This window comes from Heloderma suspectum, chromosome 4 (genome assembly GCF_057233095.1).
Source record: "Heloderma suspectum isolate Gila_16-S chromosome 4, 16-S_ref, whole genome shotgun sequence".
Lineage (NCBI taxonomy): Eukaryota > Metazoa > Chordata > Lepidosauria > Squamata > Helodermatidae > Heloderma > Heloderma suspectum.
In genome coordinates, this window is record NC_139461.1 from 308,987,448 (window position 1) to 309,013,590 (window position 26,143).

Here is a 26,143-nt window from a genome sequence, read left to right on the forward strand (position 1 = left end):
TAGAATAAAGCTGACATAAAACCCAGCAGCAGTACAAAGAACTCAAAACACACTAACATTTTTTTTTAATCTGAAGGGGTAAAAAGCCTGGGAAAATAAAAAGCTGGGGCTGAAAAGACCGTAATAGAGGTGTCAGAGAGACCACAACAATGGGAGTGAAGGAAGGAAGGTGTAAGATTGATCATGTGGAATCTCTCTATTTTCTTATCACATGAACCTTTTTTTTACTTTTTCTGCTGAAGTCTACAGTAAAAGAGGTGATCCCAACTAACATTACAACCAGCTGAACAGAGGGAGTGGACTCAAAGGTAAGGATGTAGAATTATCCTTTAATGACCTTTCTGTATACAAAATAAAGATGGTAGGAAAAGTAAAAACAGAACATACTTTCAAGTATACTTAAAATGGACCTTTAGGATCCAGAGTTGACAGCCAAACTGCTCCCAGAGACAATTGCCCAGCTCTCATCACTTACTGGCCATGCTGGGTGGGGATGATGGGAGATGCTATCCAACACTTTTGGTGGGCATCAGGTTGGAGAAGGCTGGTCCATGGACCATCACTGCCAACCTGAGTGTGGGGCAGGCAGGCTGGACCACCCCAAGATCCTTGAGGACGGTCTCCCACTGGAGACCAAGGAGCCTGCCTCCATTTACCCTGCTATGCCCAGCGCCACTAGCACCTGCCCACACAGTTGTGATGAAATGCCTGGACCACTATGAAGGAACATTGCTATGGGAAGTAAAAACCCCACATCACTAAATCAGTTGCTGATGCAGGTAAAACTCCTTCTCAGCCCCATCAACCGGTGTCTAATGGTTGCCCATAGCAAAGTGAGGAGCCCAGAAAGATGATGGAAGGTGGAGGGAAGTAATCAATAGAAGCTGAGGTTGATCGCTTCTGTGAAGACCTACAACACCTTCTAGAACTAACACCCCCAAAAGATGTCCTTTTCATCATAGGGGATTTGAATGCCAAAGTAGGAAGTCAAGAAATAACCAGGATAACAGGCAAGCATGGCCTTGGTGTACAAAATGAAGCAGGACAAAGGCTAATAGAGTTTTGCCAAGAGAACACGCTGATCATAGCAAACACTCTTTCCCAACAGCACAAGAGGCGACTCTACACATGGACATCACCAGATGGTCAATATCGAAATCAGATTGATTATGTCCTTTGCAGCCAAAGATGGAGAAGCTCTATACAGTCAGTAAAAACAAGACCTGGAGCTGACTGTGGCTCAGATCATGAGCTTCTTCTTGCAAAATTTCGGCTGAAATTGAAGAACGTCGGGAAAACCACTAAACCATTCAGGTATGACCTCAATCATATCCCTTATGAATATACAGTGGAGGTGACAAATAGATTTAAGGGATTAGACGTGAGACAGAGTGCCTGAGGAACTATGGACGGAGGTCCGTAACATTGTTCAGGAGGCAGCAACGAAATCCATCCCAAAGAAAAAGAAATGCAAGAAAGCAAAGTGACTGTCTGAGGAGGCTTTACAAGTAGCTGAGGAAAGAAGGGAAGCGAAAAGCAAGGAAGAAAGGGGAAGATATATCCAACTGAATGCAGAGTTCCAGAGAATAGCAAGGAGAGACAAGAAGGCCTTCTTAAATGAACAATGCAAAGAAATCAAGAAGAACAATAGAATGGGAAAGACCAGAGATCTTTTTAAGAAAATCGGAGATATCAAGGGAACGTTTTGTGCAAAGACGGGCATGATAATAAAGGACAAAGAAAGCAGGGACCTAACAGAAGCAGATGAGATTAAGAAGAGGTGGCAAGAATACACAGAAGGACTATACAGGAAAGATCTGAATGTCCCTGATAGCCATGATAGTGTGGTCACTGCACTTGAGCCGGACATCCTCGAGAGTGAAGTCAAGTGGGCCTTAGGAAGCATTACTAACAACAAAGCTGAGACAACAATATTCCAGCTGAGCTATTTAAAATCCTAAAAGATGATGCTGTTAAAGTGCTGCACTCAATATGCCAACAAATTTGGCACACTCAACAGTGGCCACAAGACTGGAAAAGGTCAGTTTACATTCCAATTCCAAAGAAGGGCAACGCCAAAGAGTGTTCAAACTACCGTACAATTGCGCTCATTTCACATGCCAGTAAGGTTATGCTCAAAATCCTACAAGCTAGGCTTCAGCAGTATGTGAACCAAGAACTACCGGAAGTACAAGCTGGGTTTCGAAGAGGCAGAGGAACCAGAGATCAAATCGCCAACATTTGCTGGATCATGGAGAAAGCAAGAGAATTCCAGAAAAACGTCTATTTCTGCTTCATTGACTATGCTAAAGCCTTTGATTGTGTGGATCACAACAAACTGTGGCAAATTCTTAAAGTGATGGGAGTACCAGACCACCTTACCTGTCTCCTGAGAAACCTGTACGAGGGTCAAGAAGCAACAGTAAGAACCAGACATGGAACAACCGATTGGTTCAAAATTGGGAAAGGAGTACGACAAGGCTGCATATTGTCGCCCTGCTTATTTAACTTATATGCAGAGTACATCATGAGAAACGCTGGGTTGGATGAATCACAGGTCGGAATTAAGATTGCTGGGAGAATTATCAACAACCTCAGATATGCAGACGATACCACCCTAATGGCAGAAAGCGAAGAGGATCTAAAGGGCCTCTTGTTGAGGGTGAAAGAGGAGAGTGCAAAAGCTGGTTTGAAACGCAACATTAAAAAACTAAGATCATGGCATCTGGCCCCATCACTTCCTGGCATATAGAAGGGGAAGAAATGGAAGCAGTGACAGATTTTATTTTCTTGGGCTCCAAGATCACTGCAGATGGTGACTGCAGCCATGAAATTAAAAGACGCTTACTCCTTGGGAGGAAAGCTATGGCAAACCTAGACAGCATAGTAAGAAGCAGAGACATCACCTTGCCGACAAAGGTTCGCATAATCAAAGCTATGGTTTTCCCAGTAGCAACGTATGGCTGTGAGAGCTGGACTATAAGGAAGGCTGAGCGCCGAAGAATTGATGCTTTCGAACTGTGGTGGTGGGGAAGACTCTTACGAGTCCCCTGGACTGCAAGGAGGTCCAATCAGTCAATCCTAAAGGAAATCAACCCTGAGTGCTCATTGGAAGGACAGATACTGAAGCTGAAGCTCAAATATTTTGGCCACCTAATGCGAAGAGAAAACTCCCTGGAAAAGACCCTGATGCTGGGAAAGATTGAGGGCAAAAGGAGAAGGGGACAGCAGAGGATGAGATAGCTAGATAGCATCACCGATGCAATGAATATGGACTTGAGCACGATCCGGGAGAGAGCGGAGGACAGGAAGGCCTGGCATGCTATGGTCCATGGGGTCACGAAGAGTTGGACACGACTGAATAACAACTCCATATTCGTAGCCTAGGCAGAGACCAGAAGGGAGGTGTTCTTCCTCTGGTCCACACCCACGCTCCATCCCCGAGAGTTGAAATGGTCCAGCTGATTGGTTCAGGAATGGTGCTAAGGCTGGATAACAGATCATCAACAGACCTCTGTCCAGACACGTCAAAAGGATGCCCACAGCTCCCCAGCTGCCCCACCCCCTGTGACAAGGACTACTGGGGTCTCCCCAGTAAGTAGGGGGCACCGCTTAAATCAGACTAAAACAACTTGCTCCAATCCCGCCCCCCCTTGCCCCGCCCCGCCCTCCCTCCCTGTGCAACTGCGGCAATCCTCTCTGCCAACACATAAAAGCAGCCCAGGTGTAGAAGCCCCTCTGAAAGCATCAGCTCAAAGAGCTCAATTAACTTTGCTCCCTGGATTCATCCCAAAGTGGTACACGCACATCTCATTTGCTGAAGGGGAAACGTGTCTGTTATGCCTTAACACAGTATAACCGTCAGTTGCCTTAAGAATGATGTGGCTTTTATTATGTCCGTGCGTGAGTTGCAGTTCTATAGGAGTATGGAGATGATACATACTAGGTTCATATTCCCAAGAATCTCATCTTTCATTTGAAAAACAAGCTAGTTCCTAGCCCTTAGGACTAAAAAGATTAGTTGGAAGGGAGTGTCAATTTGGCCTGCTGACATCTCAGAATAAGATGGGATGTGGAATGGGGTGGGGTGGCAGGCTCAGTGTCTTTAATAACCACATGAAGCATTTCAACCATGCAGTATTCTTCAGTAGCATACAAATCTCTAAATTTGGAGAGTTAATTGAAATTTTCTACATTCACAGATTTGCATCTGAATGTCATGAATTGTATCTAGATCAACTTTTCTTTTTCAGTTTTAGATTGTGTGGGGAGTGGAAGATTTTCCATGGAAAGTTTGCTTAAAGAAATATACAGTGAGTTACCCCATAGTGTTCCTACTCAGGAATGGCATTGCAAGTAAGATTTGTACACAGAGTAGTGGAAATGTATTATCTTTATTTGAAGGACATGACTCCATTTATGCAGGCCTGGGTGTGACTCTACGATTGTTCTTCACACAATCTACTCTTTGTCATTTATATGCCACTGAGGAAGGCTGCAAGGCAATCTCATCTAGACACTAGATGCATATTGGTGATCAGATTTATTATTTGTCTCACAGTAATATTTTCTAAATAATGTGTCAAACCTTTGCATTTTAGACTTTTTAGCCTGTAGGCTGATTTCAGCTACAGACTAGAAGGGCAACAACAACAAAACCACAAGAGACTCTGAGGTTATTGGGTAAAATGCAACATGTGTCCTACCTAGAGTAGACCCATTGAAATGAATGGGACTTAAGAATGCAACTTAAGTTCCATTCACTTCAATGAGTCTACTCTAAGTAGGACTTGTGTTGGATTTTACTCATTGTTTTTCCCAGATATACACCAGTATGTTCTTATAATACCTTAACACAGCTCAAAGTCCTGGGCCACGCATTGAGACTACAATCCTAGACATATGAATGTGGGAGTAAATCCCATTGAATTCAATGGCCCTTACTTCTGAATAGCTGTGCGTAGGATTGCCCTGTTAATCTCATAAAGCCAAGCCGAAACGCTTCTCCATCCTTTGTGCTATATGTTGCAGGTTCATATGCTGGAGGGCTTTACGAAGCTTCTGAAACACACTATCTCCCCCTTCGGTGTTCTTGAGATGGAGGAGGGAGGCATGGAGCTGTGCCTGCAGTTCTGCAGGGCTCTTCTTATTGCCCCCATTGGAGAGAGGGCTATTAGTGAGGATACTTTTCAAGCGCTGCAGCCTTCTCTGCGACTTGATTTCAAAGGGCACAGAGTCAATCACAGCCTCCTGGCAATCCTCAATTCCTAGAGAAGACAGGATAGAAAACAATCAAAACCCAGCAGCAAGGGGCATGTATAAAAGATACGCCATAGCTCCTCCCGGCTTATGCACAGATACCTGTCAGCCACTGGGCTCCAATTAAGAAGCAGTGATACTGGGGTGGGATTTTAAATTGTGAGCATTTAATATCCCATGTTCCAGTCCAAAAAGGATGATCAGAGTGGATTACAAGTGAGGGAAAAATGCTTCAAAATGCTTCAAAATCCACAGGTAATCCAATTATAAAACAGGCCAGCGCAGAACACACATTATGCTAATGTAAAAATTTGTCGGTCTCTCTGACCTCAGTGGTGCCACTGGCCTTACATGCAGAAATCTGGATCTGGTGGGCTTCAGCCAAAAAACGGTTCCTAACAGGCTGCCAAAATTCAGTATTAATATAGGAAACAGTGCATGCTGAACTGATTGGGCTGAGATAGAAATCCAGTCCCCGGCCAATCAAGGTGCATGACAAGAAGGGTGAGGGAGGGGTTTATGCCTGCACCACTCTAGAGAGTCCAGCCTGACAATATCTACATGACAGATTTAAAGCTGTTGCAGGCTTAGGACTAGTCCTCACTGAAGTGGTAAAACTATGCCTGGGCTGGACCACTTCAGACTGTAAGTGAGAGCTCATGTGACGGAATGCTCCTTCATACGAAAACATTCCCTGCACACAGAAAGCGAGCATATCGGAAGGAAGGTGAGGCTAGAATACTTCTCCCTGACATGCTAGTCTTCTATGAGCAGGGACATTTTTGGTATGGAGTACAATTCAATTACGGGAGCTCCCACTGGCTGTCTGAAGTAGTCCTGTCCAGACACAGGCTTACCACCCCAGTGATAACTAGGCCTTATTTTAACTGTCAAATTTTAACAGGGAACTCTGGGAAGTGTAATTCGGTGAATGGCTCTCCAACAAAGAGTTCTTAGCACTTGGATGGGAGACCGCCTGGGAATCAGGCTTCCTGCATTGAGCAGGGGGTTGGACTTGATGGTCCTGTAGGCCCCTTCCAACCCTATGAGTCTATGTCTATGTCTAGATGTAGCTCCTCACCTGACCCTTCCTCTGATCCAGGCTTGCCCACCTTGCAAGTGGTGCAGATTGTGTCATGGAATGGGTTGCCGGGAACGTTGACCTCTAGGCCTTGCCCAGAGCACTTCTGGTGTGGCTGGCATGGATCCGTGCTGGAACTGGAGGAGGAAAAGGTCCCCTGAGGGCATGGCATGCACTTGGTGTCTCTGTGTGGGTTGCCTGCAAGACAAAACAATGGGGAAAGAGCATCAGCAAGCGAACTCTCCTTACAAATTCCAACTGGAGTTGGATACAGCTGGACCTTGTGTAAAGTTATTTTTATTTATTTATTTTTAAATTACTTTTAGGCTGCCTTTAAGGGTATATAAGTATATGTATATAAGAGTTATGCATATGTTATAATGGTTTAGCTAGATCGACCCTTAATCTGGGTGAGTGGTTGTAGCTTTGAATGAGGGATTCTGGGAACTGTTATTTCATGTGGTTGCTGAAAATTAATTGTTAAACCAATTGACATTCCCAGTGCGTAATAGTTATGGCTTTCTCCAAAGAAAACCAAGTAACTGCAGTTCTGTAAAGCACGGTGAGAAATCTAACAGAGTTCTTACCACCCTGCATTACTACAGTCCCCTGGGAAAGTCTAGACTCTTTTAAACTGATCTGTGTTTTCAGCACAGATGAAACCTTAAAGCAGCCTCCACCAGCCCAGTGCCCTTGCGGTGATGAGAGATGTAGTCCAACACATCTGGAGGGCACCAGATTGGGGAAGGGCTGCCTTAAAGGGACGCTTAGTTTGTCAAAAGAAATTCCATTCCTGAGGTTCCTCAGGGAGGGGCTGTGGCTGAGAAGCAGAGCGCATGCGTTGCATGGAGAAATTCCCAGGCATAGTTCCTGGAGTCTCCTGTGTCACTGAGATTTCATTTCTACAGGTTCCAGGGAGGGAATGGCTGAACCCTGAAGAATGACAACAGAACTGAAATACACACAATTTTAAAAAGATATCACACCACCACCACCGCAAGGCAAAAACAGGGATTGCCCCTGCTAAATAGGAGCAGTTTGAAGTAGCTGAACTTAAGAACGGAGTTCTGGAGTTCTACCAGCCATACATACCAGGCTGAGCCACTCCACTTCCTGGGGGACACGTAGAGTGCTTGATGCAGAAATCTGAGACTGCGTGGTAGCCCGGCTTGCACTGACACACCCGGTTGTGTGTGCTGTTGCATGGTTGCGCCTCCTCTTCCATGCTGTTGCAGAAGACGTTGCAGTACAGACATCGGCTGAGGTAGTTCCAGTACTGTGTGTAGTAGGGACTGGGGCATGCCTTGCAAATCGTCTGCGTGTCCTTGGTGCAATGCTGCACTACGTATGATCCGGGTGGGCACTGCTTACACACAAGCTTCTCATTGGTCTGGCGATCTTTCCATTGGTAAGTGGGTTCGGAGAGGGAACCGGGCAGGCTCAGAAGCAGGATGCTGCAAGCGACCCACTAGAGGATAAAAAGGAAGAATACAAGTTAGCAGATGCTCCAGCAGTCTCTATTAACACACCGTCGGCCTTATTTTCTGGTAAGTGGCCCTGGCCAATCAATGTCCCTTTTTTCTCCTCTAGGGTGAGACTTCAAACACGGTGCTGGGGTGCACAAACACACGCATTCACGGCCTTCCTCCTCTCTCACTCACACACACAAACCACGGCTGCCCAATAGGGAATTGTCACCAAATCTGCTTGAACACATAATAGGTACAACCGGGTCCATTGTGAGATACAACTTAAAGAATTTTTAAAATGTTTAAATCCCTTATAGGACCAAAAAGTGAGGTATAAATTTAATGAAATAAAAAGTAAACTTATGGTGAAACACACCTACTTTCCCAAGCCTGGAGGGGTGCTGCAGGATGAATGAATGCAGCAAACGATAAGCAGAGAAAACATTCAGCAATGGGAAGCAATGCTTGGGGGCACTCAGGCAGTCACACTTGGTGCAAGAAGGGGTGAGTTACAAGGACACAAAACTGTGGAGGTTATAAATATAAAGCTAAAAGGATGGGCTTTTTCATGCAGCGCATAGTTAAACTATGAAATTTGCTATCACAAGATGTAATGACGGCCACCAATTGGGATGGCGTTAAAAGGGGATTGGACAAATTCCTAGAGGAGAAGGCCAAAACAGAGGAATCACTCTGGGAACAGACTCTATGGTTCTTGCCCTAGAAGCCTCATTCATAGAACATCTGCATCCCAGGGAGCCAGCAGGAACCTTCAAGCACTGCTTCCTAGGATGCTCTAGGAAGGGGGCTTCTATGGCAGGAACCATGGAGTTTGTTCCTACAGTGTTTTCTTTTTTCAACAGCTGCAGTGGGAAGGAAAGGGTTAAAGCTGTGAGTGAATGGGTGTGTGAGTGTGAATGAGTGGGTGGAGAAGTGTATGTAATGGTGGTAGTTTGTGTGGAAGCGCAGGGGCACCACTGCCCCCGACAGATCACCCCCGAGGAAATGCAGCACAAGTTGTCCCACCTGCCTTAAATGGAAGAGTTCTTCATCTTAAGCGATCACGGTGTCAGTGAGGGGAGTGTGTGTTGTCTCTGAATGTGCATGTATGCATGTGCTGCTTATGCGCAGCCCCTGCCCCTCCAGCAGACACCTGATGTGGCCCTTGGGGCCAAAAAGGTTGTGCACCCCTAAGCTAGATGAGCCCCAATGGCCTGACTGTATGACGCCGTTTCGTATTTATCTTCAAACTATGAAAGCCTTTCAGAAAAGCCTAGGCTCAATTCCCCTAGACGCTTGGTTGCTATTAGTCTGATATTTATTCATTTATTTACAATATTTATATACCGCTCCACATCAAAGATCTCAGAGCGGTGAACAACAAGATAAATGAATAAAACCTCATAATTAAAACTATTATTATTATTTTTTAAAAGAACAGATTCTGAAATAATAAACCACTCAGGGAAGGCCCCTCAAAATAATAACGTCTTCAGGAGGCTCCGAAAGCAACACAACATTGGTGCCTGCCTGACCTCCAAAGGCAGGGAATTCCACAGGTAGGGGGCCACTACGCTGAAGGCTCTCTTCCTGGTGGACTCCAGCCTGGCCACAGGTCCATGCGGAACCACCAGAAGCAAGCCCCCCCATGACCTCAGTGACCAGGCAGGTTGGTAAAGAAGAAGGCGCTCTCTCAGGTATCCTGGTCCCAAGTTGTTTAGGGCTTTGTACACTAGTACCAAAACCTGGCCCAGTAGTGAATAGGCAGCCAGCGCAGTTCCCTCAGCAGAGGAGTTACATGCTGAAAAGGGGCAGCTCCTGACAACAGTCGAGCTGCTGCATTCTGCACTAGCTCCAGCTTCCGGACCAGCCTCAAGGGTAGCTCCACACAGAGCGCCAATGGTCTGACTGTATGACGCTGTTTCATATTTGATACACAACAACTCTGGAATGTATAAATAACTAATGAACTTTTAACATTTTTTTAAAGAGCTTCTTATTCTCCACCAAAAAAACTTAAATAAATACAAAGTGCGGTGCTTCAAAGAAATCAAAACGCTTATTAAAATTTATTTGAGGCCACTGTGCTTTGAAGTATTCTCCCAAACCTAACGAAGATCCTGAATAAGTTATTGCATCTTTCTTTTAGAATTCTACAAAGGCACATCAGTTGGGCCAAACTATGGGACCCAGGCTCAGTCCACTGGAATCCTCTCCTCCACAAGCCCTAGCAAAATGAATAGTGCTCTTCATTAAAAAAGGTAAAGGTGTCCCCAACCGGTCGTGTCCGACTCTAGGGTGTGGTGCTCATCTCCATTTCTAAGCCGAAGAGCCAGCGCTGTCCGAAGACGCTTCCGTGGTCATGTGGCCGGCATGACTGAACACCGAGGTGCACGGAACGCTGTTACCTTTCCCGCCGAGGCGGTACCTATTTATCCACTTGCAATTTCTTGCTTTCGAACTGCTAGGTTGGCAGGAGCTGGGACTGAAGACGGGAGCTCACTCCGTCACGCAGCACTCGGGTCTCGAACTGCTGTCCTGCCGACCTTCTGGTCTGCAGTTCAGCGTCTTAACCACTAAGCCATTAGGCCCTGTTTATTTTAGCAGGACTTGTACAGAATGTCCAAATGGATTCTGCCCTGCGTGGCCAGTTGAGCAGTAGAACACATGGCTCATGAGTTGTGGAAACTCCACAAATGTGTAGACTTCGTTTGACGAGGCTCTTGTCTAAGGAGGTGCCTTAACTCAAGGGCCACCTCTAGTTACTGGTAGTTGGAGTACAAATTCAGTGGAAAGATGTCAGGCTGATAAAAGTGCAATTATTTAATGAATCATTCTGGATGAGATTCAGATGTCTTCCTCAGGAAAATTCAGAAGAGCACTTAGCTACACTGAAACACAAATTTGCATCTCCTTCTAAATATACCAAATGTCAGAGGAGCTGCATCTCCAAACAGGACTTGCTATCGGTTTGTGTGCACGCACGCACACAGGCTCTCTGTGTTTTTGTTTGTTTGCTGGAGTAGAAAAGTTGCATCCTGGTCCCCCAACCCAATAAGTAATGATGCGGACCATTTTGCCAAAAAGCTCAGCGCTCTTCCCCTGACAAAGAGAGAAATGTTCTGATGCCCCCGACAAGGAGCAGCATGCCGCTGGCACGCCGTGCCCTGGCAAAGCGGCTGCAGTCTTGACTGGTGCTCTCGGGTTTCCTACCTTCCCCCCACCTCCTCGGCCTCCATTTCTCTTTAACATGCAGAGCCCAGCTTGCAGTGGTGCAGTCTGGTCATTCTTAGCCTCTGGCCGTAACGGCTTTAGGGCCTGTACATGTTAACACGACTTCTTTTACTTCACAATGCGGGAAGCCAGCCCTGCTGTGTCCGTGCGCCCTCCTGCTCATCCCGATGGGTGGGGCCCTGGGCATCTGCCCCACAGTCCTGCCCTGATGGCACCACTGCACGCTAGGCTTGGTCACCTAGTCCAACATGCCATTTCAACTGCAGCCAGCCAAACGCACCTAGGAAGCTCACAAGGAGAACATGAAGAAAACAGCCCTCCTGTGTGGTTTGTCCCCAGCAACTGGCATTCAAAGATAGACTGTCCCTGAACACAGAGATTTTATTTAGCTTACAGCCCTCAATAGGTCTACCCTCCCTGGTTGCCCAAGTCCTAGCATTACGAGGGAGATTGAAACGTTTATCTCCGCTCTCTCCACCCCATGGATGTTGAACCGCTTTCAGCCCAAGGGCCAAATTCCATTTTGGAGAAGCTCTCAGGGGCTGCATTCCTGCAGTGGTCGGAGCAAAAGGCAGAAGGGCAAAGCCAAAAATACCAGCATATTTTCGCTTGAAGCTCTTCCTGTCAGTAACTAAGACTTAGGAGAGGCATTTCAACCTTTTAGAATGGGGAAAACAACTGCCTAAAAGCCAGGAAGCCCCCACACAGCTGGTAGCCAGGGAGAAAAAGCAGGAGCCACTTGGTGATATGGGAAAGGGGGCCATCTGGGGAACCCTGGAGGGCCAGACTGAGACCACAGGATTTGGCCCACAAGCCTGAGCTTTGACACCCCTGCTCTGTATCATTCAAGCCTATTTAGGTTTACAAACCTGCTCAGGCAAAAGCAACAGGAGGCTGAGAGTATTACCTCTGACAGGTTCCTCTTAAAAGAGTTCAGTTTGCAGCAGGACTGCATATTCCTGAGAGTTTTAAGATTCTTATCTGATCTCCTGGAATGAAAGGATGTCTTCAACTGTGCAGACTCCTCGGACTAAGGAAAGTGTTCTCTTCTTAAGTCAGCTGATGGTGCAGTTCTGTGGCAGGACAAGAAGACAGAAATAGAGAGCCGATTATAAGTGCTGGAAGATGTCTACAGCAAGCTGCAGTGACATTTTCTACTTATTTTAAAAATTTCTTCATGGGCCCTATAAGTCCGTGGCCTCTGGAAACACGTCCACGATAATTTAAAAAAAGAATACACTAAAACAATGTAAAATACATAGTCAACATACACAAGAAGGCAATCCAGTGTGCAGCTAAAAGCAACTGAGGTGCAGTGTGTGCATGTTTAGACAGAAAAAGCCCTATCCCAGTATTCCCCAGCCAGCAATGGTGGGAGCTGTAAGACTTTTTTTCTGTCTAAACATGCACAGGATTGAGCCTTAAATCTCACTGGAATCTATAATAAGCAACACTGATGTGCCGTATTTCAAGCATTGAAAGCACATTTCTCTCTGGGCATCTCCGCACCTACAATTTATCGCACATTTATGACTGGCCACTCACTGAAGTTTGCAGGTCCATTACACGACGTCTTAATCCTCCAGTGATTTTCCTGCCGTTTCCTCCTGCCTATCTCGTGTTATCCCCAAATGGAAAAAATGCAGTATTTTTTCAGCCCGCACAACAGGAGCGCCACGGCCTGCCCGTGTACTTCTCCCATAGAGCAAAAAACCCACTTAGTTTGGGGTTGTTGGGGGCGCGGTCATGATGATGATGGCAGTGACATCGGGGTGGTGGGCGTGTCGGTATACTGACCTGCCGCCATGCTGTGACTAAATGCAATGCACCGACTTTTGCTCTCGACTTTGGCTTACTCCACAACACGGAATAGCCGGCGTGTCGGCCTTCCAGCAGTTTGCTGGGAAACTGCGGGGGCAGGCAGCTTGGTAGAGGTTGCTGCCCACCCGCATCGCGTGCCAGTCACAACCACACCACCAGTAATCTGCGAGGGGAGGGAGAGGGGCAGGAACCAGGGAGGAAATCAGTAATCTGCGAGGGGAGGGAGAGGGGAGGGAGAGGGGCAGGAACCAGGGAGGAAATTTCACGATGCCCCCAGTGCGTGTACTGGCTTTTCATGGAAAAGGAGCCACCCCATGAAAAGGTAAGGAACAGAATATAATGAGATAGAAACAACTGTTTAACGGGGCTTGATCTAACCCAGCAATGAAACCGGATGGAAAAAGCCCTGGTATTGATGCGGTTTTCTGTCCCCATGTGATGATCCCCCCTGCCCTCTCACACACACGCTCACATGCGCATACATGGTCTCAGTAATGCTTACAACCTCCCTGAAAGGTAGGCTATTATTATTAGTAGTAGTATTATTATACTGCAAGGGCGGGCATGGCCAAAAAGAAGTGGCCTACATAAAATGTTTTTAGCACATTTATATCCCACTTTTCCTGGAAAACCACCAAAGGATCATTAGTTGAGGGAGAGGGGGCCATCTGGGGAACCCCAGCAAGCCAGACCGAGGCTCCAGGAGGGTCGGATTTGGCCCACAGGTCTGAGGCTCGCCACCCCTTCCCTAAGAACTGCACCAGCCTTCCTCAACTTGGTGCCCTCTAGAGGTGCTGGACTGTGACTGCCATCATTCCGCGCCAGCACAGGAATGATGAGAATTGCAGCCCCACATCTCTGGAGGCTGGGGAAGGCTGCACTAGCCATGGCGGCTCTCATGGCAACTTGGGAGCCTCTCTGGCTCACGGTTCACCTTTTCAGCGGCTACATTCACAAAACTGAGCTCTCAGTTTCACAAATCTTTTTTCGTTTTCTGTTCTCTGTTTCAAGTTTCCAAACGCGATTCCGGAATGACTTCATCAGGCATTAGCGTTTTTTGTGGTGTCTCTCATTCAGTTTTGTGTTGGCTGCTTACGTTACTGAGGTTTTTAATTATGTCTGTGTGCTCAGCGCCCCCTTAGCAAATCCTTCTGAACATATTAAACAATAAAATTAGGAGCACAATAATTTCTGCATGCTAAGAGGTGTGGAGTTTTTTGCCTTTTCAGCATTAGCAAAAAATAATATTCCATTGACGGTTGTTATCAGCAGAAGCCAAGGTTTGGGCAGATGGCCAAGAACTTGGTCCAAGTCCAAGTTCCTCCCCTAGGCAGCATAGTCAGGTTTGTGCATACTCCATGAGCGTATTACAGAAATGTGCAATTTGGTGCTGGGTGCAGAATCTTGGCTTTCTTTCCTTTTTTAAAGTAAGTTTCTAGCCCTCAAGAATGCAAAGGTAGGCTTGAACATGGTGGCAATGGACAGCAAGATGTCAGGGAGTTTGAGCAGAATGCAGGGTACCTTCTACAACGGGGATGGACAGAAGGTAAATCTCCAGATGTTTGGGACTTCAACTCCTGGAAGACCGTGCCTGCATGGCGAATGGTCAGGAATGCTGAGATTTGAAGTCCAGAAAATCTGGAGATCTACTTTCTGCCCTCCACTGTTCTACAAAACTGTAGCTTAAAAGGTGCAAACTGGGAGCAGCAAAGATCAACTCCCCTATGAGGAAAGGTTACAACATCTGGGACTGTTTAGCTTAGAGAAAAGATGAGTAAGGGGAGAGATGACAGAGATGTACTTAAAATTATGCATGGTGTGGAGAAACTGGATGGGTAGACATTTTCTCCCTGATTGGTGAGAGGTTCAGGACAGATAAAAGATGTAGTGATGGCCACAAATTTGGATGGCTTTAAAAGGGCTTTGGACAAATTCATAGAGAAGGCTATCAGTGGCTACTAGTCCTGAAGCCTATGTGCTACCTTCAGTATCAGAGGCAGTAAGCCTATGTACACCAGTTGCTGGGGAACATGGATGGGAGGGTGCTGTTGCACTCAAGTCCTGCTTGTGGGTTTCCCACGGGCAGCTGGTTGGCCACTGTGTGAACAGAATGCTGGACTAGATGGACCTTGGTCTGATCCAGCATGGCTTTATGTAAACAGGAGACAAACCCAACAGAGGTTCCTCCTATTTCCTTGCAGGTCTTTCACATTAGGGTTGCCCATTTTCAGCCACCCAAACTGAGGATCCAAAATTCTGCCCATGGGGGACAAACACAGGGGAACGCAATGGTACCAACTGCTTTGGGAAGTGGTGGGCTCTCTGTCACTGGAAGTATTCAGGCAGAGCCATGTGGCCTCATCTGGTTCTATGAACAACAGGGAAAAAGGAAGGCCTTGCTGGCTTTCGCTTCAGTCGAGGGAATTTTGCCAGTGCACTCAGACGAGGAAAGCTAAACTGAGTGCTGGTGAAAGACCCAGCAGCCATCCAAACCATGTCCTATTAGAGATTAAGGCCCATTGAACACAGAAGAACTTAAAGATGCAGAGAATTCTGCTGCCATCAGTCACACCAAGCACAGATTTTAAAGCTTACTGATGGCCGCCGCAGACAGATTTCTCCTCAGCTGCCAACTCTGACAACATAGATGCCATTTTTTAAAAAAAGCACCCAAGTATTGTTGAGTGAAATGGCGAGGAAGACAGTGTGCAGTCATGTGGAGGGACGTTGCGCAGGTGCAAGCATGGTCCCTGGTGCCGTAGTGGTTAGGATTCCGTGCTCTTACCATTTTGCATGCAGAAGGTCTCAGGTTCGATCCCCGGCATCTCCGGGTAGGGCAGGAAAAGCTCCTGCCTGAAATGCGGGACAGCTGCTGCCAGTCAGTGTCAGCAATACTGAACTAGATGGATAAGGCATCTGCACGTTCCAATTGTGTCCCAGAAATGTGAATTCCCTGTTTGAAATAAACCTGGAGGACAGGAGGCTGGGGTTCTCTGACGTTTCCCCAAAATGAAAGAGAGCTATAAACCTATTAACAGAGTTTGGTTTTTTTCTGAAAAATGAGCTCATGCACCTCAGGGCAGCTGCCTTTTTGTTAGAACTTTTGAGGACATATTTGGGTACTTAAGAATTTGGGTGTGGTTGGGGTTTATTGGGGACTTTGCGGCAACCACCGACCAGTTCCAAACAATCCAGATGACGCTCTTTCCAGCTTTTCTTGGCACTCACAATTTTAGTATTACCAGGAAAGGGTGATTTGCTCTAGGAAACGGCAGCATTACAAGTAAATCATGCTATGTTGCTGAGTAGCGACCAGAGCTGGCCTTTGAGAAGACTGCCCCCCTTGGGAATATTCCAAGTCCCCCTGCCCCCTCAGTGCCTAGCTTTCATTAAAATAAATAAGCAGCAAGCCTCTTTCACTTGTGGACGTATATAGGAAAATATGCCAGCACCATTCTGCAGTTAAGAGCAGTAGCTTGTCCCTCATCTCAGTGCCTTTGTGCTCAATGGCTAGAATGCTGGTTCTGGCTGGACCTTGGGGGCCGCATTCCAGGGGTGGGCAGGGCCAAACTCAAAGGGGGCAGAGATAAGATGCCAGCGTATTTTAGCTTGAAGCGCTTACTGCCATTAACTAAGCCCTAGGAGAGGCATTTCAACCTTTTAGAATGACGGGGGAACGGCACAAAAGATGGGAAGTCACCGAAAGACCAGCAGCCAGGGGAAGGGGTATGTGGCCATGAAAAAGGGCTTTGCTGCCTGGGAAAAAGTGGAGGGAGGGATTGGGACCCCAAGATCCTCCTCCTCCTCTATCGAATAACAACTTTAAACTTTTATGAGTCTAAGGGCGCAATCCTATGGCTGCTGCACAGTGGCTAGATGGCCATAGGATTTCTCGGTTTTCAGGAACCGACCTTGGAGCCTGCGCTCCCAGAAAACCGTCTCCTCACCCACTCCCCTACCACCTTGTAGGTGGTGCAGTTTGTCCCTGGCTCCACGCTCAGAAGAGCAGTGTGGAGTGGGGGAAAAGGGGCGTTCCTGGAAGTGGGGCGGGAATGCTTCCTATGTGCCATCCAGCCTCCCCCGCCCCCGCTCCAAACCACTCGGGCTAGACAGCTGAAATCAGCCATCTAGCTGCAAATGCAGGGTGGCCGGAGCACGGAGGAGAAGATCCCTTCTGTGCTCCGCCTGCCCTACATGGGATAGTCGGAGGCCTCCAAGTTTGGAGGTGGCCAACTATCCCCATAGGATTGCACCCTCCACCATCCTAAGGGCACCTGCCAGTTGGGCAGTATATACATTTAATAAGCAAGTAAAGAAGCAAACTTATTTTACTACTTAGATTTGGGTTGTTGCTGTTATACATTGACCTACAATGTCACATAGCCTTAGACTCCAGCCCACATAAAAAACAAATTTCTGGCTAGGGGCCATGCACGTGATATCAACATGATGCAAAGCGAGGACAGGGTAATGCAAGCAACACTAGAACCTATTGGATAGTGGCTGTGACATCACTCTGACAAGCCAAGTTCCCCCTCCCACCTCATAACTTCCTATGATCTTTAATGTTAATTTAAAAGTTGTTGCCATTGTTGAAAAAAGATTTAGCTGTCACAGAATTTAGGATACAAAACTGAGCTGTGATCTCAAAAGATATTTCCATCACGAAGAAGACACACCATTCACCTTGGAGCAACAGCAGAGACCACAATGGAGAGGGAACTGCCCTGCCTAAGCTGATGAATGCTTGAGAGATGGTATCTTTAGAGAAGGCACTATATAAGCTGTGAATCTGGTACAGAAAGAAAGTCATCCCATGAAGCTGATTGGTGGGAGATTCAGGACAGATAAAAGGAAGGACTTCTCCACACAGCACGAAGTTAAAACTATGGAATTCACTTCTGCAAGATGCAGTGATGGCCACCACTTTGGATGGCTTTACCAGGAGATTGGACAAATTCCTAGAGATAAGTCTGTCAATGGCTACTAGTCCTGATGGCTCTATGCTACCTCTGGTATCAGAGGCAGTATGCCTATGTACACCAGCTGTTGAGGAACATGGGCAGGAGGGTGCTGTTGCATTCATGTCCTGTTTGTGGGCAGCTGGTCGGCCACCGTGTGAACAGAATGCTGGACTGGACCCTCAGTCTGATCTACCATGGCTCTTCTTATGTTCTTACATTCCCACTCCCCCAAAAAGTTGCTTTTCACACCTTAGGGGAAAGATGTGAGTATGTGCATCTTTTCTCACAGGGTGAGAAGCATCTGGAGAGGGCTGGAGGTTTTATGGTGGAAAACGTATTTGCCACAAAGCAGAGGGTGAAGCAGCCCCTTAACATTCCCCACTTAAACTCTCAGCTTCACAGGCTGCTTTTTATTAAAAAGAGAAAGAAAATGGGCAGACAAAAGATGTTTCAAAATGACTAGACATGTGAACAAGCTCTAAGAGTCTGGAAGACGAAAGATATATTCTAAAAGAGTAGCCACGTTAATTTGCATCAGGAAAAAACTCAGAAAGAAAGAGAGAGAGAAAGAGAGACAGAGAGAAAGAAAAAGGAAAAGGAAAGTGAGAGAGGGAGAGGGAGAGAAAAAGAAAGAAAAAGAAGTTGTGCCACCTCAGGAACGTTGGCCATGATCCAAAGATAAGACATGGATATGCAAGAGTGCATCATGCAGAATGCTAGAGGCTTTTTTGTCACTACTGAAGAGACAAGCCACTGACTTGAATAGCAGCTTGTCTCTTCTGCAATAGGAACTGCCGCACTGAAACCAGCAAGCTACATTCAGGTCGCACATGCCACTTTATCCCGTGCACATGTGCTCCTTCTTTGGATCATGGCCAAATTGGCTTATTTTGGCATGAGTTTTCCTAGACAACAGGTGCATTAAGTAGATGTGCACAGGTTTGATGGCTTGTATTATCTGCCGTGTAAATAGCCAAGAGCTCGGGCAGGAGGTGTATGTGTGGGGAGAAACAGACACAGCTGCCACAGCCCCATATTACAAGGCATAAATGCAAGGATCTAGAAAACTTGCCACTTTTCTTCCCAGCTTATGAGCATTTGATTAACTTGAAACACACTAGCCTGCATAATGAATTCAAAGTGCTTCCTTACATTAACTATATTATCCTTTGTATTTTACACGACTACTCAACTACATGCATATATACCCATGCACATATATAGGGATGTATGGATTTTACTAAATCTGTTCCGTCTGTGTTTCATGGATTGCCAGGCATCTTTCATTCTGTTGTCCTTTCATTGACAGAATCAGATTTTTTTTTTTTAGGGGTGTACAAGAATTTTGTTCCTGTTTGTGTACTAGCACTAATACACATTAGTGCAAGTGCACAGTAGTGCTAAGGTTCATTAGTACAAGTCCCTCACAAAAGTAAAAAAAGCGGTCAGCAAGTCTGCAGAATCCATGTGCACTACGCTCTGCATCTAAGGCCCTCCTCCAGGAGCCTCCTCTGAGGGAGGCATGGAGGGCAGCAACAAGGGAGAGGTTCTTTTTGGTGGCAGCTCCCCATTTAAGGGAATAATCATCTTTTAGGTGCCAGGTTAAAACTGCCCTCTTCGCTCAGGCATTTGGCAGCGTATAATGAGTCTCTTGATTGTCTCTGGTTGATGGTTTTAAATTGTTTTAGATGTATGTTGTTGTTGTTGTTGTGTGTGTGTTATTTGTTTTATGTCATTAAGTGAATAGTTTTTTATATTTTATATAATGCATTTTAATGGTTTCTAATTTTTGTGAACCACCCAGAGAGCTTTGGCTATGGGGTGGTACTGAAATATATTAAATGAAATGAACTTGAAAAAAGCTGATCCGCTACAGAATCCACAGGCTGGATTCATAGAATCTCATTTCAGTGAAACTTATTTGAATCTGTTGTAAATTTCTCCAGCATCCCTACACATATATAATCCTAATTCCACTATGCACTCTCAACTCTTATGCTATCCAGACACATGTCTACATGCCACAATAGGCACAGAGGTTATCTCAAACCACACGCACAAATCCCATACACCCTGTGCACACCACATTATGAGTAACTTCAGTTGCTTCAGGTGAACTCAGAGTATGTCAGCACGTGCTTCAGCAGCCTTCTCCAACCTGATGTCCTCCAGATGAACTGGTCTACAACTCTCATCATCCACAATCAGTACGGCCACTGGCTGGACGGCACCAGGACGGGTAAGTTAGCCCTACAGTTCCATACCTACCATGCATAAGCCCCTCTCTCTGTGGGTTAAGATCATATAAGACACCACACATGCATGCGCTCACACCACATAAACACCACCATCTCCTTTAGCCATACAAGCCATCTTCCTTACATTGGTAACAGTTTCCGTAGTCTCACCATAGCCACAGCTTCCAGTGGGAACAGCTGTGTTAGTCTATTGCAACAGGATAGAACAAAGAGTCTTGTAACACCTTAAAGACTAACAGATTTGTACATCTTTATAGAGTGATGTACATTTGATGTGTATGACATATCCATGAGATTTTGATTGGACATCAGATATAGGTTTGTTTCATAAGAAGAAGAAAAAAGAAGAGCCATGCTGGATCAAACCAAAGGTCCATCTAGTCCAGCATTCTGTTCACACAGTGGCCAACCACTTGCCCACAGGAAACCCACAAGCAGGACATCAGTGCAAAAGCACCCACCCCCTGTCCATGTTTCCCAGCAACTGGTTATAGTTGAAATAGGTTCCTGTGACTATGGTTGAAAATGAGGGAAAGAGTCTTGGGGCACCTTCAAAGACTAACCCATTTATAATTATGGCATAATTCGTTAGCCTTTAGAACATAAGAACAGCCATGCTGGATCAGATCAAGGGTTTATCTAGTCCAGCATTCTGATCACATGGTGGCCAACCAGCTGTCAACCAGGAACCCACAAGCAGGACACAAGTGCAACAGCACCCTCCCATCCATGTTCCCCGGCAACTGGTGTACACAGGCATACCACCTCACGTACTGGAGGCAGCACATAGCCCTCAAGCCTAGTAGCCACTGATTGTTTAACTATGCACTATGTGAAGAAGGACTTCCTTTTATCTGTCCTGAATCTCCCACTAATCAGCTTCATGGGAGGACCCCTTTGGGTTCTAGTATTTTGAGAGAGGGAGAAAAATGTCTCCCTATCCACATTCTCCACACCATGCATCATTTTGTACACCTCTGTCATGTCTTCCCTTACTCTCCTTTTTTCCAAGCTAAACAATCCCAGCTATTGTAACCTTCTCTCATAGGGGAGATGCTCCAGCCCCTTGATCATTTTAGTTGCCCTTTTCTGCACTTTTCCCAGCTCTACAATATCTTGTTTTAGGTGTGGTAACCAGCACTGGACACAGTATTCTAGGTGCAGTCGCACCATAGATTTGTATAAAGGCAGTATGATATTGGCAGTTTTATTCTCAATAAAATTTATCAATAAGGTGGAGAACGTCATCTTTTGTCACCACTGTTTACCTCAGTTCCCCAGGCTCCCTTCCTGAAAACATCAGCTCAGGCACAGGTATGTGTCTTATATCTTCTGCAGTGAAGACGGATGAAAAGAATTCATTCCGCTTCTCTGCAATCTCCTTGTCCTCCTTCAGTACTGCTTCTACTCCATTATCATCCAATGGTCCAACTGCCTCCCTAGCTGGTTTTCTGCTTCTGATATATTTAAAGAATTCTTTATTGTTGGCCTTGATGTTCTTAGCGATATGCTCTTCAAAATGCTTTTTTGCATCTCTTCTTGTCTGCTTGCATCGCCTTTGTGCAAGCGTGTGCTGCCTTTTCGGCAAGACTTCCATTTGCTGAAGGAAGCCCTCTTTTCTCTAATAGCTCCCTTAACACTGCTCGTTAACCATGCTGGTGACCTCTTGCACTTGGTGCTAGCTTTCCTAAGCTGTGGTATACATTTTAGTTGAGCTTCTGTTATAGTGATTTTGAGTAACCTCCAAGCATTATGAAGGGATTTAATCCTCCTGACTCCCCCTTTCAACTTCCTTTTCCCCAGTTCCCTCATTTTAGAGAAGTTTCCTCTTTTGAAGTCAAATGTGACTGTGCTGGATTTCCTGGGCAATTGTGCAATGAAATATATTAAATCTGATAGCACTGTGGTCACTGTTTCCAGTTGGTTCAACAACATTTACATCTTATACTAGGTCCCAGGTAACACCATTTAGGATTAAATCCAAGGTTGCCTCTCCTTATGGCAGGAAACAAAAAGCGGGAAGGTGCCAATTGCAGGAAAAGGAGGGGGGAACCTCTGCATTCACAAGAAGATCGTTTACTGTGCCCAAGGTGTTTTGCACAGTTTTCCTCAGAGTCACTCTTGAGCAAGCAATTTCGACCTGGTATCTGCACACTGCCTCAAAACATCTCTGTTCTCTTCACTGTTTTTAGTCTCTTATGGCCTGTTAAAACTGTTATATATAGCTGAGTTTTAGTCTTTCCCAGTAGAGGTTGGTGACTACGATTTCGGTGGGGCTGCAGATTTGCTCTGGGTGTCAGTCAGAACGCCAAAGGAGCTATCCGAGGTGCTGAACCAAAACGGCCACCAGCTTCCGCTGATCTTACTACTTCATTTATGCGAAACACACAAGCATTGCCATGTTGGTCCATTAAAAAAAAACACCCTACAAAATTGGACCAGCCAATTGGACCAATCAATATTAGGACCAGCCAAGTGTTATGACATTTTGGTTAATTCTCATAAAAGTATTGCCCAATTGTGGTTTTTGTAGTAATTCAGTTACTCGACTTAAGCTGCATTTTTGTTTTTCCGAATTCTATTGCAAACCGCCCTGAAAGCCCCACGCGGGCATGGTTTGGGGCCCTTTTCAGGGGGGCAAGGGTGCTTAGGAGTTCTCAGTGCTCCGCTGTGCCCCGCTTTGGGCCCCACTGGCGGGGCACTCATGCCGCCGGGTGTAGCAGGGGGCCTCCGGCAGGGCCAGTGCCCCTCGCGTAAGGGCCCCCTTCTGCGCTGGCGCAGCAGCGCTTACCCGCTTCCTCCAGCCCCTCACCCGGTGCAATGCCGGCCGTGGGAATGGACCAGCTGCCACATTCGCAGGCACTTCATAATGAAGCTCAGGAGAGCAAAAATGCAGCTGAAGTGGAACAGCTGTAAACAACCACAACAGAGCAGCCTGTCGCGCCTCGCGGACTAGCGCCGCTATCCTGGCGCACAGGGGCTCTTTTCGGTTCGCGCTCCAGACTTGTTCAGCGCGGCACGCGCGCGCCCGCGCCCCGCGCCGAGGGGGGCTCACGGGCTGCAGAGGGCGGCGCCAGGCGCAGCGCGCGCCCCCTTCTCGCCCGCGCGGACCCCGCGGCCCGCAGCAGGCCCCACCTGAGGCGGCGCGCCCCGGGCCCCCTCCGGCCGGGCATCTCCAAGCCCTCGGGCTCCTCTCCAGCACCCGCCCCGACCGGGCGCCCTCCAGATGGGCCGGACCGCCGCTCCCAGGGCTGCCCTCGCGGGCGTCGCGGCCCGGCACACCTGGAGGGCGCCAGGCCAGGGACGGCGGCGGCGGCGACGCCTCGCCCTGGGCGCACAGCGCCTCGCCTCGCCGCGCCGCGCCGCGGCACGCTCCGCTCCGCTCGGCCCCGCCCCCGGCGCGCCGCCCCGCCCCGCCCCCGCTCGGCCGCTCTACCTCGGCTCCGCCGCTGTCCCGCCGCTGGCTCTCCCGGGCGTCGTCCGCCGCCTTATAAAGCGCGCAAGCTCCACCCCGGCCCACCGCGGCGCCCCGGGCTGGGGGGCGGTCGGCTTCCCGCCAGGTTCCGCCTTCGCGAGCGGGAAAGAAGAATCCCCCGAGACGCCCCGCCGCGCGCTTCCTCCCAGGTAGCCGAGCCGGCGTCGGAGGAGGGCGCGGGCCAGCCCAGGAGGCGCCCCGCGGAATCCCCGCGCGGCGGGAGCGGAGGCCTGCTTTGCATCCCGAGCGGCCCGGTGCGACGCCGAGGCTGGGAGCGCCGCTGCCTGCAGCGCCGGAGCGCTGCCGCCGGTCGCTGCGGGCGAGGCCGAGCTGCGGGAGGGGCCGGGCTCCGAGGGCGGCCTCCTTCGCCCCGCGAGGGCGCCGCTGCGGGTGCGCCGCGCGGGGCTGCGGCGGCGGCGACGGCCGGCGGCGGGCGCGCGCCGCCCTGGCGCAGTCCAGACGCGGTGGAGCCGGGCGGCAGCTCCGCTGGCCGGCCGTGGCGGGGGCCGCAGCGCCAGGCTGAGGAAGGGGCGCAGGACGCCTCAGGCCCATCGGGCCCGGTGTTGGCCCCGCCTCGCCACCAGGGCTCTCCCGGGTTTCAGGCGCTTTTCCCGGCCCTACCTGGAGGTGCCTGAAACCTCCTTAGCGCGAAACCGGTGCGCCGCCACCTCCCAAAGGCCGGCCAAGCGGTGTGTGGGGCTTGGAAGACATACGGGGGAACCGTTCGGGGATTGAAGCCCGCCTCGGCAGGGCAGGGAGCGCTCGGCTGCGCTTGCAGTATATACAAAGACACCGGTACGTAGGGGGGGAAATAGTCGGTGGGGCAAAAATCGAAATGAAACGCGCATCCAGCCGTCTCTCAAGATTCATGTGCTTGACTGTGTGCAGTTATTGGCGATATTGCCAAATAGTGACTGTCTACAAGTCCTCGCCACCTCTATTTTATTTATTTCATTTCTATACTGCCCAATAGCCGAAGCTCTCTGGGCGGTTCGCAGAAATTAAAACCACAAGGTACAGAATAAAACAATATAATATGAACAATATAATAACCTCTATAGGTATGTGCGCCTATAAAGAGATTTATCCCCATAGAAAGCCGGCTGGGGAATGCTGATTAAGGCACAATCCAAGGTATGTTTAGGCAGAGAAAAGTCCTACAACTCCCAGCATTCCCCAGCCAGCCAGCCAGACTGTCTTCTGTCTAAACCTGCATAGGATTGTGCCCCCACCCTTCAGTTTGATAGGAAAGGAAAGGCTCCTCCTGTGCCATGGGACCTTACTGATCATTGTTCTGAGTTTATTAAAATCCGCTTTCCTAAAATCCAGGGTACGCGTTTGACTACACTCAGCTTTTGCTTCCCTTAGAACCAAGAACTCAAGTACAACATGGTCGCTTTCCCCCACAGTTCCTGTAACTGCTACTTTAGCCACTAAGTCATCTCTGTTGGTGAGGATCAAGTCAAGGATAGCCGATCCCCTAGTTCCTTCCTCTACTTTCTGTAGGAGGAAGTTATCTGCCACACAAGTCAGGAATTTCCTGGAGGGGCCATGTTTTGCAGAATTTGTCTCCCAACAAATATCGAAGTCCCCCATTACTACTACATCATGCTTCCTTAAAACATTGGCTATTTGCTTTTCAAAAGTTTCATCCTTGTCTTCTCCTTGATTGGGTGGCCAGTAGTAGACTCCGACCACCATGTTCCTTTTATTCTTTGCTCCATTTATTTTGATCCAGATGCTCTCGCTGGGGCTACCAAGCTCATCCTCCTCCTGTATTTCTGTGCATTTTTCACATACAGTGCAACCCCACCTCCCTTTCTGTTCCTCCTGTTCGTTTTGAACAAGTTATATCCTTCAATTGCTGTATTCCAGTCATGAGAGTCATCCCACCAAGTCTCAGTTATACCTATCAAGTCATAATTTCCCTCCTGTATTAAGAATTCAAGTTCGTTCTGTTTGTTTCCCATACTCTGTCATTAGTATATAAACATCGAAGACCATGTGCTTCATAGTCTGGCTTTCTTCCTACATGTGTCTGAAGACTATTATTGGGCGCTATCAGAGCTGTCCTCTCCGTTGCAGTGCATGCACCTACATCCATTGTTACCCCCAACTTTACATCTCCCTTCCCATCCTTTGAGTTTAAAGCCCTCCTGATGAAGTTCTTCATGCTGTGGCCAAACACATTCTTCCCATCCTTTGTGAGGTGCAACCCGTCCCTTGCCAACTGCCCATCTTCCAGGAAGTATAGCCCGTGGTCCAAGAATCCAAATCTATCTCATCAGCACCACCTTCGTAGCCAGTCATTCACCCGGAGTATTTTTCATTCCCATTCTATCCCTCTTCTAACTACTGGAAGTATGGATGAGAAAACTATCTGGGCCCCAAAGTTCTTGAGTTTCCTTCCCAAAGTTTCAAAGTCTGATGTGATTTCTTCGTAAGCCGAGTTCGGGGGCTTATGAGTACCCAGGGCGCAACCCATAGGACTGCGTCCTAAACCTCTTCTCTCTACACCTTTCTCACACACGTCCATTCAGAGATACGAGCATGCAACGTTCCCCAACACCCCCCCCCAGTTG

The 26,143-nt window shown here is 47.8% G+C and overlaps 1 protein-coding gene across 4 annotated transcripts; it reads right to left on the reverse strand.

Moving 5' to 3' along the window:
• Nucleotides 1-310: 310 nt before the first annotated feature.
• TNFRSF6B (TNF receptor superfamily member 6b) lies at nt 311-23,899 on the reverse strand. Of its 4 annotated transcripts, none has more exons than XR_014790775.1 (6): nt 23,523-23,899; nt 11,951-12,116; nt 7,433-7,808; nt 6,341-6,538; nt 4,779-5,267; nt 3,868-4,706 (listed from the first exon to the last, which is right to left on the reverse strand). XR_014790775.1 is itself a non-coding variant. In XM_084854439.1 (5 exons), exons 2-5 carry the CDS (start codon nt 11,996-11,998, stop codon nt 4,981-4,983), a joined length of 909 nt encoding a protein of 302 aa, XP_084710565.1. In that variant the 5' UTR covers nt 11,999-12,116; nt 23,523-23,898; the 3' UTR covers nt 311-4,980. The 4 variants fall into 4 exon arrangements, 2 of the variants coding, with proteins under 2 accessions (XP_084710565.1, XP_084710566.1); XR_014790776.1 differs by lacking the exon at nt 23,523-23,899 and adding an exon at nt 23,222-23,447; XM_084854439.1 differs by having other exon boundaries at nt 311-5,267; nt 23,523-23,898.
• Nucleotides 23,900-26,143: the final 2,244 nt, after the last annotated feature.